Below are 16446 nucleotides of genomic sequence, written 5' to 3' on the forward strand. Positions count from 1 at the left end.
TTCCTGCTCAGAGAGAGAGAGAGAGAGAGAAAGAGAGAGAGAGAGAGAGAGAAAACAGTCGGGATCCCATTACAGTCCGACTGAGAGCTGCCGAGACGGCCGACAGCATGGAAAAACAGCGCATTATACGGAATTCTTTTTAATAAAGTGAAAAAGGACCACAAAAAGCCCGACCATTACGCACAGGTATGTGGATAATCCATCCAAACTATCTGAATGTTTTATAAATGTATAATTACTTCACAATAACAATAAAAGGAAGAAACCTTCCAAAGTACAGGACTGAAACTTGATATCCTCAAAAAAGAAAGAACCTATCCAAATGAAGGAGCTGTTTGAAATGTTCAGAAGTGATGTTTAAGACTTAAATGTGTACAAGTGAAAGAAATGTATGTGAAAAAAACAACAAACAGATCTCTTCTATCAATAATAGACACACAAGACACTTCAAGTATCCACCGTTCCCGTTACTTACGCGCAGTTTACGCACGGCTGATGAAGGTTTGAATACCTGTTGAGCTCACGAGTTCGTGATGTATATTTCGAACATTTTTGTTGGTTGTACGTTTGAAAGCAGGGCTGTTAGAAAGGGCTGGATTTTGGCTCCTGGCGCTTTAAACGCACTAGTAGAGTTTCTGGTTTGTCTGGAAACAGCAGCAGACTAATTGCCATGCGCTTCCGGATTGAAACTGGCAGCAGACAGCATCTTGAAAATGAGTCATTGGGGCAAACAAAGAAACTTCAGTTCAGCCCTATAGAGCTGATGTTACCCCTGCATCTGGATATGCCGAGGGTGATCGATGTGTGTGATCGCAAAATGTCATTGGACACGTACTGTAAGTCACTCGTACATGAGTGAGACTTCATTGCATTAGATGGCAGATGATGCTAGAGCTTTGCTCAGAACTAACCCATGGTGTCCTCAAGTTCACCGCAGGTTATTAACTCGTGAACATGCTCAACTATGACAACCAGAAAGTGTCCAAATACTGATACTTGAACTCTTGTTTTATCATTTAAAATAAGATATTTTGCTTTTATAGTGTACTTGTGTCATCTTTCTTTAAAACTGATGCCACTTTCGTGGCCGTTTCCTTCTGTTTTGGAGTTTTTGGTCACTGTCGCACTGTGTGTAAAGTTCCTCCTATCTACTTCCTGTATGGTTAGATTGGTAGATTTGCAGTTATGCAGGTTTTGGTGTCTCCAGCTCACATTTAAAAACGAGTTATGTGATAAAACAATCTATGGTAATTAGTAGGACTATATCAGTATTTTAGTATAGACTTACAATTTCTGTACTTTCCCTGAAATGGTTTAAAAGAGGAACCATCATTTCCATCAAACTGCCATTTAGATGCAAGACGTAAAACGCAGCAAACAATTTAGGAATGTTTTCCGAACCCTTTCTGATACTTTGCTATTAAACACACTTAAAAGTGTCCACACTCTTTCTGGAGCTGCTATTTGGACACAGACACACACACACACACACACACACACACACACACAGCCAGACGTTCTCAGATCTGTCTGCGTAATTTCAAGAGCTGCAGCTCTCTCTGGAGAAATGTGGTCGTGGAGAGAAGTCCTTCACGGCTCTCTTTTCTCCCTCTCTTCAGCAGGAGCTCCCTGAATTTTCCACTGCAGTCTGTGTGCGCAGGAAGAGCGCACATTTAGTCATGGCGAAGTAATGTCTGCGCACACCAACTAATCTCATTATGAGTTTCCGCTGGCGCTACAGTGGAGGGGTTTGTGAGTGCGACGGCAAGTTTGGTGTTTAAAAGCTGTCTAGGGGCCATTCAAAACACTGCGCTTGCAAGCGGTCTTGAAAGCTGTGAGCGTGTCACTCTGTGCTGGAGAGAGTCCACCTTCTCATCGTCTTCTCACCTCCTCTTTCTCCTCCCATTCAAACACACACACACACCGGAAATGTGTGAAAGTTTAAAAAACAGCTTTATCAAGCAGTAAATGCTGCCTGATAAGCCACTGATTGACTAGGCTCTGCTTCGTACACACTGTGTGTAATGTCTATAGCCTCCTACTTCCTGTATGGTTAGATGGGTTGGTTAGATTTAAAGGTGTTTTTACTTAGTGTTTTCCATTTACTCTCGGAGCTTCAGTGCTGTAAAAATTAAACGATATGTTGTGTTGAGAAAAACCTATTGCTTGATGCAGCTCTCATTTTCAGCCATCCTGCTGTTGGCTACGCTGAAAATATGACTTGTTTTGCACACAATTTATTAGAAAAAATGACTTTGCAACATAATATTGAATAAAGTGAGTGTGTAAATCTAAAGTTAGCAGGAGCTGCGATAGTCTTTTCTTCCCTGTAGAATGTATATTCAAGTGAAACAGCTTCTCGAACAAGAAAAAATGTAGACTTGTCTATTGGGAATTGATTGTGGCTTGCTATTGGTCGATCTCATGTGAGTGACAGGTTGTCCCGCCCTCGTCATCAAAGAAAAGAAGAGATAGGGAAGGGATTTTAATGAAAGTTTACGTGGGCACGTGAATTTTTTACATTTATAAATACTACAATATTCCATAAAAAATAACAATTGTCAATTTTGATTTCATGGTGACTTTAAAATATTTAATCAACTTGCAATTCTGATGTAGTTGCATTTAAAATGATAAAAAAATAAGTAACATTTAAATTAGCAATTTAAATGTTGCTCCGGAAACGAACTACAACTACCTCAAATTTTTGGTGAAGAAAACACAATTATGCTAATAATCAATGGATCATCTTTGAGCTGTAGAAAATGAACTCCAGTTGCCGGCTGCATAAACTGCTTAGACTAGTCTTAAAAGTTAGTCATCTCATTTTTTTCTTTGAGGCTGATCCTAACTTTTTTAAATCACTTATATAAGATTGGTCTAATTTGAATAGGAAAAGTGAGACAGATTACAGTAACTCTTCTCTATACTGCTAGTTGGTCAAAGTAGTTCTTAAGACAGTCTTAACATAGAGTTTATAAGTTTATGCAAAATAGGTGTAGCAAAACAAGTTACTAAACTTTACTACAGTAAAACTGGCAAAAAGTGAATAAATATTAATTCATAATTCCCCAGTGCATTATGGGAATTCTGAATTGTAAAGTTAAGTAGATTTTACTTTTTATACCTCATTGCAAAACTGTTCTACTTTGAAATGAATACACGAGAGATTATAAATAAATCAAACAAGTTAATATTTGAGTTGAATCGAATAATCTTTTTAGTTCCGATTATTAATTGCAGATAATACTAAATATTTTCTATATCTAAATATAGTGTATTTCCTGAGGTCCTACGGCATGAAGACAAATTGTGAGAGCTTGTACGTGGCATCTAAGCATTTAATGTAGTAAAAGAGTGTGTTTTCTGATGTGTAGGCCCAGATGGTATCTGTGGACTTTTTCACATTTTCTGCACCATTTGATGCGGGGGGGAAATGTTCAAACAGAACTAAGGCCAGATTTGCACTGCTGGTCTTGATGCCCAATTCCAATTTGTTGACTATATGCAATATAAAAGTGACCCATATGCGATATCTGCAATTTACACTTGGGAAACAACCCAAGGTATGCGTACTGACCCAGAAAGGCTTAGGTCGAAAAGGAAGTAAAAACAATGCGATCGCCAATTTACACGCAAACAACTAAAAACTCTGTACAGTTGGCGGTGTCACTTTGCAAAGAAACACTATGCTCATATAGACTGAGCACTTAATACGTAGGTGCATGGCGTCACCATTCATGTTTTTGTAGTTTACATGGAGACTATAACAGTATCGCTCTCAAAAACTTGCACTTTGAAACCCGTTTTCAAAAGTTTGCATTTTCAGGCCCCCAAAACGGCACTGTCGTGTAAATGAACGGAATTGTTAAAATGCTTCATTGACAAACATGATTTGCATGGGGATGTGTAGAAGTTTGTGAAAGAATCCCAATATGTATGATTCATTTATTTCATGATGAAATGTGTAAAAACAGCCTTAAACCTATAATGACCATGAAGCTGATGCATTAGACAGTGGCATAACAACAGAGCCAAGGCAGTGCAGACACACTATGTTTGAGTGTGTGTGTTTTTTTTGTTTAGTTTATTTGTGTGTCAGGAGGTCTCCCACCCTTTCTACATGCCTAAATGCCTAAAAAATTCCTGGCTAAGGATTCACACTTTGCTTCTTGCATGGTTTATTCCATTGCTCACATTGAAGGACAATAAAGAGACAAAAACTCCAGATTTGCACATGCAAATCACATTTGTACACAGCAACCGTGCTTAAAAGGGAGACATTTTTTCCCCTCTTGCAATAACCTAACAATGACTTTTACAGCCACGTTCCACGCAGGCACTTCTCCAAATGGCTTCGAGCTTTTGAAATCAGCTTCTTGTGTTTATTCCCTTTGATTAGGGCAGTAAATCTAGGAATCCATGAGTACTCGGTTCTTCAGGGTCTCGCATGCAATATGTCAGTCTATAGACATCCGTATGGGCGAGAGCTTTGTGCCAGCACGAAAAGAGAAGAGGAAACCTCCCATTTGTGCCTTGCGTCCGTGTGGTCCCCGCGTTCCTGTGTTTGCTCCCCGCGGCAGGAATTCCTACCTTTCAGCTCGGGATCGGCATTCCCAGGAAGACGCCCTTCAAAGGAGAATTGGAGGAAGTCCTGATATAGACAGTTTTACGGTCGTTTAACGCAGATGCTCCGCTCAGAGGATGCTGGAGCAGGAAATGGTTTCATTTTGCTTCTTTGGGAGTTTGGGAAAAAAATGAATGTGCGACAGTATGTGGCTTTTATGTTGTGCCCAAGTGTGGAGTACGAGATCTGACTGTAAATTGCTGTATGAGCCTGTATAATGAGATCTGTGTCACATATGTAGAGGAGTAATGAATGAGTGTATATATGTGTGTGTGTGTGTGTGTGTGTACAAGTACACAGTACTTCCTGATTAATATCTGTATACTGAATTGGCAACGTTTTTCGAGCACTTCCTCCTTTGTCACCACAGGTTTGGCCAAATCATGCAGTTTGTGTGTGTTTACACTCACTCTAGCTGATATTCCAATCAAAAGCATCTGAAAAGACTAAAATGAAAGCAAACATGAAATCAAAATGGAATTTTCTTCCTAGGGTTCTTAGGTTCAGTGTTAAAAATGACAGTGTAAACGCTAAGCAAACCAGGACTAAATGTATAATTTTCTTCTTTTTTTTTTCACAAGAGTAAGTGGTTTAGGTTTGATTTAAGCCTGTCCTGTTTGCTCCTTAAGGCTCATTATTTGATCAATCCCCTGATGACTTCCAGAGCCGTCAGTTTGATGAGCGAGAACCAGGGTGAAAGTGTATGCTTGTTCGTCTTTGTCAAAATTATGACAAAGACTTTCCCAAAATAAGGCAGTCTGCAACCAGGGAGTTCCTCTTGGCCAATAAAACACTCTCCGTGTCAGAGCTATCCACACTAGTGATTCAGCCAGCATCATTTCTCAATCTAGCGCTCCGTCTCGGGAGAGCTCTGGCTCAGACATCAGGAGGGCCGCAGTAAACGCCAACCCGCCCTGTTTGACTGACTTACAGTTACCAAAGGGTATGATGTAACGCTAGTTAAAACTGAGCAGTGTGTATAAACGTGTAGCCTACACACACACACACACACACACACACACACACACACATTTGACTGCTTTGAATTGTAGTCAAACTGGTTTCCGACGGCTGTCAGACCTCAACCTGAGGTCCTTTCTGTCCTCCACCCAGGTCTTCCTGCACTGAAAATAAGAAGAACAAATAGGCAGAAACTCTACAACTAGTTTACGCAGGGTGTCTTAAATAGATAGGTCACCTAGAAATGAAAAGTCTGTGGTCATTTACTCACCCTCTTGTTATTATAAAGACGGTTAACATTCTTTCCTCTATGAAACACAAAAGGAAACATTTTGAAAGCACATGATTGAACGCATAATTTAACACAGTAATGTTTATGTCTATTGAAACTACTGAACTCTAATTGTAGTTATATATACATCTTTTGATGGAAATAAATGCTGTGATGTTATTTCCGTGCATACATTTTTTGGTCAAGATCTTGTATTGACAATGCACTCAGTAAAGTCTCTTCCACCACATCCCAAAGACTTACAATGAATTTCCCAACAATTCTTTCACAATTTGAGCCTGATGAATCTTGACGTTGTCATCCTGGAATATGGCCACAATGTGTCAGTTCCTATATGGTTGTTGAAGAAACGAAAAGCTACAAACTGCATCAATAAGGGTTCGAAGAACCGTTGCCAAAAACATAAAACATGATAGAAACATCATAATCACTGCAATAATGATCCAATCATAGAATCTTTAGCATTTGCATATTTAAATCCAAACAACTACTTTTTATGGCCAGGCAGTGTATATATATATTGTTTTTGTTTTTTCAAAAAATATGTTTCAACCCATGGTCAAAGTGTACAGGTTTCGTAATCGATATATAGAGGAATGGAAATATTTCCAAAAATGTAACCATGGACAAAGAGCAAAGGTTATGAGTAAGCTAAGGTTAAGTGTGTGGCTTAAGGGCATGACGACAGCAGTCACAGGAAGCGACCCAAGCGAGATTTAAACTTCCTGCACTGTTGGACTTTTAACATTGAACCACTTCCTGTTGGAGTCAATCCCAGACCACATACATGAAGCAACTCACTCCTGTTTACTAGAAAATCCTTATCTTACACCCAATGGATCCACTTCAATATTGAATGCAACTTTGTCTAAATCAGAGTGTGCTGGAAAAAAAATACTTTTAGAAATATCAATGATCCAAGAAGTGTAGTGGAGGAAGATTTAACATCACTCAGATCATGTTGAGTGTCATAACTCTGCATATGTCTAAGGTTTCATGAAGGAATAAGAGTAGATATCTTTACGCACATCCTGTTTCGTGAAATCGCAGCTTCCTGTCTGTGTCCAACCACAGCGCCACAGTATAAAGAGCACTTTTAGGCATTTTTCTGCTCTGAAATCCATTCCCCAAAACTGGATGATCTAACCATCCTTATCTGCACCATGGGCGGCCATCCAATGTGTAAAGATTGAGTATGTGCGTCTTTGCATGTTGCACTGCTTTTGTCAGTATGAAGGACTGATAATGACGGTTTGGGTGATTGTTCAAGGATTCAGCGGCAGATAATATAAAGGGAAGTGTTTAACTTCACGTTTTTTTTCCTATGTTATTCTGGATCAGACGGTATTTTGATAAAACAGAATTTATACACTACATTTGTTTGTACAATGTTTTTGAAAAAAGTCTCTTATGCTCACCACGGCTGCATTTAGTTCATTTAAAAATACAGTTATGACTACAATTTAAGCTGTTTTCTATTGTAAAAATATTTTAAAATGTAATTTATTCCTGTAATGGTAAAGCTGAATTTTCAGCGTCCAGTCTTCAGTGTTACATGATCCTTCAGGAATCATTCTAATATGCTGATTGGCTGCTCAAGAAACATTTCTTTTGTGTAAACTGTGATGCATTTTGCAGCTTTTGAAATTTGTTCAGTCTTTACTGTTACTTTTGATCATTTAATGGATCCTTGCTGAATAAAACTGAACCCAAACTTTTAAGCGGTGGTGAAAATGATAGATCTGAATTTTAATTTTTGAGTAAAAATTCCCTTAAAGCTTGTCGGTTTTTGAACTATGTTGTGCCCCCTTAACCCCCTTATCTCTACCTGGTCCCTTTAATCAATGTTCATAAACAGGGTCTTGTGTACAAACTCCATGTTTGCCGTGTTAGTAATCTCTGTTCACAAGTGGGTGTATTTGCCTGCCTTTGAACGGACACCTCCATCCCAAAGAGGGACGGTCGATGCCGGAGCACGTTGTTTGTTTGCGAGCCGTTCCTGTGTCAAGTCTTTCTGTCTGATAGCCCTTTGTTGTTTATGGGCCTGTGCGTTAATGTACAACAGAACAGGAAATGCTTGCTGAGTTTGTGGGAGGGCACCCAGGAATGACGTTTTTTTTGTTCATGCGAGAGATGAAGAGTGCAGAGGGAAAAGGGGAAATTAAAGGGAGAGGATGGATTCAGGAGCACGAACGCGCGCTCTTTAATGTGGCTGTATTTATCCGACTGATGCTCCGGCCTCTCCCATTTCACCACTTCCTGTGAGAAACCTGCATGGATGGTTAAAGGAAAGTTTTTACTAAGCAAACGCAATCACTCCTGGAAGGAGGTCTGATTATCAGATCAAGGCGCCGGTCCGTACACATCCAGGCACAGACTAAATTTGGCTTTGCGGTACCACAAGATCTTCCTTCAGATACTCAAAACCTTGTTAGGGTCATTAAAAAACGTCCTCGTGCCACCTTTTCTTGACCAACAAACAAGCAATGCAAGCAGAGTGTAACCTTGGCTAATTTAAATTAGATAGACGCTTAATGAAATTACACCACACTCTAAATCCGTACCGGAAAAAAACAGCATTGTTACAAAATCTAGCAAGCAGCATTTTTAGTTGCTATTGTGACTTCATTGTACCAAAAACTAGGTTTTGTAAAAGAATATTAGCCTGATTATGATTATTAAAATGTAGGCCTAATTATAAAACGGATAGTTCCAGTCCTTGATTCTGATTGGTTGAGCATTACATTAGTGTTACTGCACAACTGCCGTTTGCGATTCTTTGTTGCTGCATGTGTTGCTTAGCAACCTCTTTGGAACTACATTGCTTGGCGGAGGAATAAATGTGTTATAATAACGTTATATATTTTTTTGTTGCTGGGTTTATTTTATGAATAAAATAAATAAATATTTTTTATGGAGTAACCGTTTTATAAAAGCAATAAGCCCGTTGAAGCCGTGTTTTACAGTGTATTTAGATCAGCTAAGGGCGTTCCTTCATGTAGAGGACTTATTGCTTAAATATATTGTTGATATATTAATAATGTGACTTCTCTCGTCTAACAGATATGGAGAGTGCCATCACGCTGTGGCAGTTTCTGCTGCAGCTGCTGCTGGACCAGAGCCATAAGCACCTGATTTGCTGGACGTCCAATGACGGCGAGTTCAAGCTGCTCAAATCGGAAGAAGTCGCCAAACTTTGGGGCCTACGCAAAAACAAGACCAACATGAACTACGACAAACTTAGCCGAGCACTACGCTACTACTATGACAAGGTTGCACAAGCTCACATTTCACAATTGACAGCGTCTTTCAGACGTCTGACCAATGATAATCATCAATCCAATCTCATGAGAAAACGTAACTATTTTACATGATTTCGTGGAATTTATACAATGTAATTCGTACATTCGCATTAAGGTCCACCCCTTAACCTAACAGTTAGTGGGGCAGATCGTATTAAAACGTATGACTGAGATCGTACGGATTGGCCACCAAATGTAAAATAGTTACAAACTGCAATGAGAGTTTGTTGTAATCATCCTCTTTCTCTTGCAGAATATCATAAAGAAGGTGATTGGTCAGAAGTTTGTGTACAAGTTCGTCTCATTCCCTGATATTCTGAAGATGGATCCCCAAGCGGTGGAGCTCGGTCGGGACGGGGGTCACGTCGCGGGGGGCGTCATGTTACAGGAGGTGGAGTCTGACGGTGAGGGGGAGGAGTCTCCGAAGCTGTCGCTGTCATCGCTGAGAAGTCCCGTCTGTAGGAACGAGTATCTTCACTCTGGTCTGTACTCGTCCTTCACAGTCAGTTCCCTCCAAAGCCCGCCTCCGCTACTGCGTCCAATCAAAATCGAGAATCAGCGAGGTGGCGAACGAGAGGAGGAGGGACAAACAGTGATTCGGTTCGTCACTAATCGATCAGAGAAGGTCGTTCCCCTCGCTTCCTCACCGCCACCTGCATCCGCGGATGTTTTCTTCACTTCGAAATCCTCCCCCTGCTCGTCCCGCAGCCCCTCCCCATCTCATAGCCCTGTCTATATGCTGCGGCAGGGGCGGAGCCCGGAGGCTCGCATAGACGAATCAGAGCAGATCGCTCAGCCTCTAAATTTATCATCCGGCCACAGGGAGCGAGCCCAGAATCAGGCCACGCCTCCCGAGAGGAGGACCGGTAGCAACGGACTGCCTCCCAAAGCTCGGAAACCCAAAGGGCTGGAAATCTCCGCCCCTTCCATATTGCTTTCAGGAAGTGACTTGGGCTCCATCGCCCTCAACAGCCCAGCACTGCCCTCAGGGTCCCTTACGCCAGCCTTTTTCACTGCACAGGTATCATCATATGTTCTTGCATTTGTATGTTCACACAGCCTAACACGCATAATACATACACATCTGTTCCAAAACCCCGTGAGCTGCCTATCTAGACAGCATTTTAAGGCATGAAAGCAAAAGCTGTTTCCAAAACATGGGCAGAATACACAGTGACTTCTTTTGGCTAATAGCTGATAAGCCCAGAATGCATTGCAACAAATGTAGGCTACATAAAAACTGACACAACTATGTACTATTATAATATTATGTATTTAGCTTAGCAACATGCAAATGTAAAGCTCTGTCGGAATCAATTGTTAAAAGGCAAGGTAAGCATTGTGACAATTGCTTAAAACTAAAAGATAAAATGTAAAAAAAAATACTAATATTTAATTTAATACCAAACATTATTGATAAAGATTGTGCAAATTTAAATGAAAAGTGGATATTTTTGTGCTCGAGAGAATATAGTGTTGTTAGCCTAGCAACATGCTAATGTGAAGCTCTATTGGAATCAACTGCTTATGAAACCTGATTATGAAAATGTGACTCCCTCTAGTCCCTCTAGTACATTAGACATTTACTTATATTTACCAAAAAGTATTAGTAAAACTAGTCTAAGTAAAGATGGACTATGTACTATATAAGTGCAAGCTATTTTTATGCTTGGTTAAATCATGTTGTTAGCTTAGCAATATGCTAATTTTGCCCTATTTTGTGTGAGAGTGTAGAGCTTTCGAATCAGGTTTCATTTAGTTGTTGGCAGGTTTTTAGGTTATGGAACAGAGCTACAAATGAACATAAAAACGTTCTGTCCGGCACTTTTTATAGACCTTCAACAGGTAACAAATAGACAGGACACACACCTATACTGGTAATACAGCTATACAGTCTTTACTGGGTGTGTAGGGAGAATTGTGTGGCAGGTGGACGTTTAAAAAAAAAAAAAAAGAGGTAGAGTGAGACAGGACGAGGGAAAAGACAGACAGAAGGGCACAAGCGAGAGAAGAGAAACCTGTAAGTAAAGCCATATGTCCGTAATCTCGCACACTACAGCATAGTGACACAGGACAGAGAAAAACAGAGCGAGAACGAGAAATTGATTTCACATGCTGCCCTATAGCCACAACCTGGTGATCCAAAGTCCATGACCCATGGGACGCTACACACTCATGTAGAATTCTCTCTCACTTTCTCTCTTAAAGGGACAGTTCACCTTAAAAAAAAATTCCGTCATAATATTCTCACCCTCATGACTTTCCAAACCCATACAACTTCAATGCTGACGTGAACACGAGTCCTACTGAAGAGATGAGTCCGAGCTTAGGACCCAAGCAATCCGATTGGTTCAAAGCACGTTTTATGGGTAATCGCTTTAGTGTCTGGTTACAAATCATCCAAAATCACTTTATTATAGAAGACGTTTGTACTACGTTATAACGAGTCATTAATGTATTTTAACTTATACGTTTCATTTACTAGTATTTAACCGAAGCTATAGATTGTGAAATTAAACATTTCTCGTTGCTAGTGTTTTTTAGTTAGCTTAGATAGTAGCATAGCATACAGCTAACGTTATCCGATGATCGTGCTAGCTGAGCTTTACTGTCCTTATACTGCCTTACCGTATTCACAGCAATTCGTAATGCAATTATAATTATGTCATTCTTTTTTATCGTAATAATCAGCGCAATATGTTACAAGTACACTTTTTTTATTAATTTTTTTTATTAAAAGAACCATTAAATAATGTTTATTTGTGTATATAACTATTTTTCTTATTAACAGTTTAGACAGCTCACGTTAGCTACAAGTTATCGCAAGAACAGATTTAGATCAGGCATACTCTGGCATACTAATGGGGTCCTAAGCTCGGACTCATCTCTTCAATAGGACTCATTTGTTCACCACACCGTCTCCAGTACTTTGTTGTTGTTCTATCGCATTCGCTTTTTTACGACTGTGAACAGGTCGGGCAATGTTGCCACCTTGTGGACCAACTAATAAGTGCAAGAAAAATCATGTCGCATGTGCAAACTGAGTATGCGCAGTTAGAAAAATGCTTACTGTGCACAAGGCGCGTACTATACTGATGATAAAATTCACGCCACACGCATTACTCATAGCCTAGCATGCGCATAAAAAGTATACTTTAGGCTTTATTCAGTGGAACACCAAAGGAGAAGTTAAGCCGCTCTTTTCCTTACAACAAGTGAAAATTCATCCAAGGGTCTTAAATCTTTTGTTCCTAGGACTTCAGTCAACTATCTAACAGTCTAACTATGCGTTTTGGTCAAACGGATCACAAGTAGACGACGCTAAATACAGGTGTAAACGGGGTCTGAAATGTTTTGAGCTTGTCCACTTTCGACCACTTCCAGAGGTAGACGAAAACGCATTAGACCGGATTGCTTTCGTAGTGTAAACGCTCATGTGGTCGAATGTGTTCAAACAGCCACAAAAGACCTAATGACCTATTGCGTAAACATTATGGGAAGCGCTCTAGCCAGACGGGATTTAAACTTTGTCGGCTAAAGACCCAAGCTTGGCTTGAAGACGAAAAACGTACCAAACACAATGTTCTCTCGCCATTCCTGATTTCTAACACACATGGTCTTGTGGCTGTCAGAGCAGAAACAAAGGCTACTGCTCTGTGTTTTTCTGTCATCTCCGGTCTCGTTCATATTGCGCAATCTTATTTCGTCCATTAGATCAAAGATCTAGATCTGAGAAAGCCCATTCATAGACCCTCCCCTTGAAGAAATCAGGACAGAAGTGGTTGAAAGTGGACAAAAGAGATGGATTAAAACACCAGGTGTGAACGGGAATGTGTCTCCCTCGTCTACTTGTGATCCGATCGACTAAAATCAGGTGTAAACAGGGCCCTAGTGGCCATCGTCTTTGTTGTACAGAAAAGAGCATTTGGGACACACGTTCACAGAAGACAAAAGTTAAACAGGTTTTGAATGACATGATGAGGTTGAGCACATGACAGAAGTTTAATTGGGGGTGAACTGTTGCTTTAAACATCCTGAAACATCTACAACAGACAGTTATTTCATAACCCCAGATTGCACAAAGACTGCTCAGACATATCATCGATGTCCAGGACAGTTGAATTTAAAGAAACTGCATTTGTGCTGCATACCCTTAACGCTCCAAATTTGTCCTGTTCACGAACAAAAACTGGGAATTGTTTTTAAGGGGTGCTCAGACTTCTTCGCATGACAGGCTTCACATGCTTTAGCCTATAGCCTTGCCTGCTAAACGAAACACAGACTTGCATGGACATGCAGAGTCTCACATTCGTCTCTCCAAAGTTTCGGGATTTCATGATCCATGACTTCAGTGACTAATACAAACACCATCTCATGTTCCTGTTCCCCCCTTTCACAACACCATCTTTACTCTTCTTTCTTCAGACTCCCTCTGGTTTGCTGTTGACGCCCAGTCCTCTCCTGTCCTCCATTCATTTCTGGAGCAGCCTGAGTCCCGTAGCCCCTCTCAGCCCCGCCAGGCTACAAGGCCACAGTTCACTCTTTCAGGTACGCACTAAACATTCCCAAAAACCTTCACCTATAAAAATAGGAATCTGAATGTGAGAATGTGGTTGTTCATTTATTTTGGTTTAGCACTGACATGCGAGCGTGTTTTTAGAAAGGGATTTGCTTGTGTTTTGCGTTTGTGTTTGGTGTCGTGTTTCAGTTTTCATGCGAGCGAGAGGGGAAATCCTGTGGATACTTCCTGTTCTGACCCGAGGGAGAGTGTGTTAGGGAGGTGTGTGTGAGCGAGCGAAAAAGACAAAGCAAACTGTATATTTATGCTCATCTTGCTTTTTGAGGGGAGCGTTCCAGTCTTTACTGTATACATCGCTAGGCATCAGGAAACCATTACGGTAATCACAGCGACTGCTTGACCCTGCCTTTACAGGAATAGTGACAGTTCTTGATGTGCACTTTTACTACCACACACACACACACACACGTACAGACAGACGCGTACACTCACTCCCCCACTCTCACTTCCTCCCTGGGCGGCTGTAGTGGGAGTTTTCTGGTTGGTCACATGACTGTCGTTCCTGACGTTATTGGCTGCGGTGGAAAACTCTTGCTGCTCGTCTGTTTTTTCTTTTTTTTTCTTTTAAAACGCCATTCTTCTACTATTTTCTATACCTGTAAAATAAAGAACTGAAAAAAAAGATGCTTTTAAGATGTTTTCGAGAGACTCCGGGAAACGGATTTACTGGTGTGTGAGTGTGTGTGTGTGTGTCTTAGGGTTTGGAAATAAGCTACAGATGTTTCCGCTCTGCATTGGATATGGGGGAAAAACAGCTTCCTGTTAAAAAAGGGAGGGGGTGATAACTGAAAAAGACTCTGTCTGTGTGTATAGTCAGCTCTCACATAACAGGAAGTTCCTCTCCTAGCGCTACCATGATGCCTTATGACTATGAACGTGTTTGTTATGTGAACCACAAAGACAAGGTTTTTTTTTGTTTTTTTTTTGTGGAGAGAAAAATGTATTAGGGAAGATATTTAAAACTTAAGATAAAAACACTCAGGTCATATTTCACCTAAAAATCAAAAGAAATAATAAATAAAATGCTTTTTTTTGTGTTGCATTTTGACTTTTTTGGTAAATTTATGAAGTCCAATTGTAACTTCACAATGTGTAGTAATAATAATAAAGTAAATATTTTAATCATTAAATCATCACAATGCTAAAATTGGTCCCACAGGCTTAATTTTGGTTCTTTATATATAACACCTGAGGATTTCTTTATTAAGTTTAACCTAATAATGTCAACATACAAACACTACTATCTAAATAAAAATGTCACCTTGTATTTAACCTCAAAATAAAATAAATGACAACAACATTAGTAATAATGATAATAATCATAATATATTGCTTATTAAAAACTACATGGACATTTCTTAGTAAGATTTGCCCATTAAGATGTGAAATTATTTGGCCCGGTCAAGTTACTATTCACCATTAGACGACACTTCCTGATACAATAATTTGCATGTTTTGTTTTTAAGCACTAAAAAGCATTTGCTTCACAGTTACTAGTACATGAACACATTGTGATTGAGTATGTGTAGCATTACCTCAATGTTCTGTTTGCTTTCTGACTCTCTCACAGTTCCCCACCCTGTTGAACGGGCCGCTCCCGGTACCCCTCCCCAACCTGGACTCATCCTCCCTCCTCCTGTCCTCCAGCGCTCAGAAATCCTGATTTCTGGACAGTTCATATATCCACCCACCCCAGAGTTACCCCCCTTTTACTCTTACACTAAGAAGGAATTATGGACCTTCATGTCATTTTTTTTTGAGCCAGACTGCACTTCACCCTCTTGTGGCCACCTTCACCTATAGCACCCTTCAAGTTCTGTTGAGCTTTGGACCAGCAAACTTCTGTGTTTTCTTTTTCAACTCAGGCTGCAATCCAAAAAAGCTCACCAAATTCCTCCGCAAGCTCTTAAAATAGGGAATTATTATGAGGTAATGCCAAAGAACATGAAGTGTCCTTTTGAGAAGATGGTGAGTCATTGGAAATTGAGCCTTAGAGAAAATCTGTAAGTCTCATTTTATTGGAGAACATGTTGAAGACAGGTAATTTTTCAGTCTCTTCGACCGTTTCAAATCGAGACGAACGATGCTGGACGACGTGAAACGCGTTCAAACCAGCGTAGACTTTCCGTACCTCCTCAAAACACGATGCTTTCCAACAGTTCTCCATTCCCAAGGTGCTTCAACTGGAAAGATCTCCCTGTTTTGTCGACCAGTCTTCAAAGAAACATCTAAACCATATTAAAGGAATCTCGATAGCATTTAAGTCTCTCTTTTTTTTTTTTCTGAGGCTGTGAACCGGGTTTCTGTTTGTCTGATATTGTATAATTGCGTTATATGCACTGTGCTTTAAATGTACTACCGGCTGTGCCTTTTGTGTAAGAATTGTGTATTTGTATTATTTTTTCTGCTTAAATACATTTTGTAATAGACGAAATTCCATTTCAATATTGGAAAGAAAAGCTTTGTAATAGCTTCCGGTTATTTTTTTCATTAATGAATTGATAAAAAATAAAAAAGTGTATTCTCGTATTGATTTTATATATTATTATTTTTTTTGCTTTTTAAGAGTCAAGAAAATGTGCCTTGTGTTTTATAAATAAAATCAAGCATTGAATGCGACTCAACATCCTCACGTCTGATCAAACACACACAAACACAAATGTAATAAACAGACGACAGAGAGTTC

At 39.9% G+C, this 16446-nt stretch overlaps 1 protein-coding gene across 1 annotated transcript; it reads left to right on the top strand.

The window, feature by feature from the left end:
* On the top strand, positions 1-16379 carry elk3 (ETS transcription factor ELK3). The gene is made up of 5 exons (XM_084407553.1): positions 1-186; positions 8943-9151; positions 9435-10202; positions 13607-13729; positions 15331-16379. The coding sequence occupies exons 2-5, from the start codon at positions 8945-8947 to the stop codon at positions 15421-15423; spliced, it is 1191 nt and encodes a 396-aa protein (XP_084263679.1). The 5' UTR covers positions 1-186; positions 8943-8944; the 3' UTR covers positions 15424-16379.
* The last annotated feature ends 67 nt before the right edge of the window (positions 16380-16446 follow it).

This window comes from Rutilus rutilus (assembly GCF_951802725.1).
Source record: "Rutilus rutilus genome assembly, chromosome: 4".
In the NCBI taxonomy this organism is placed as follows: Eukaryota; Metazoa; Chordata; class Actinopteri; order Cypriniformes; family Leuciscidae; genus Rutilus; species Rutilus rutilus.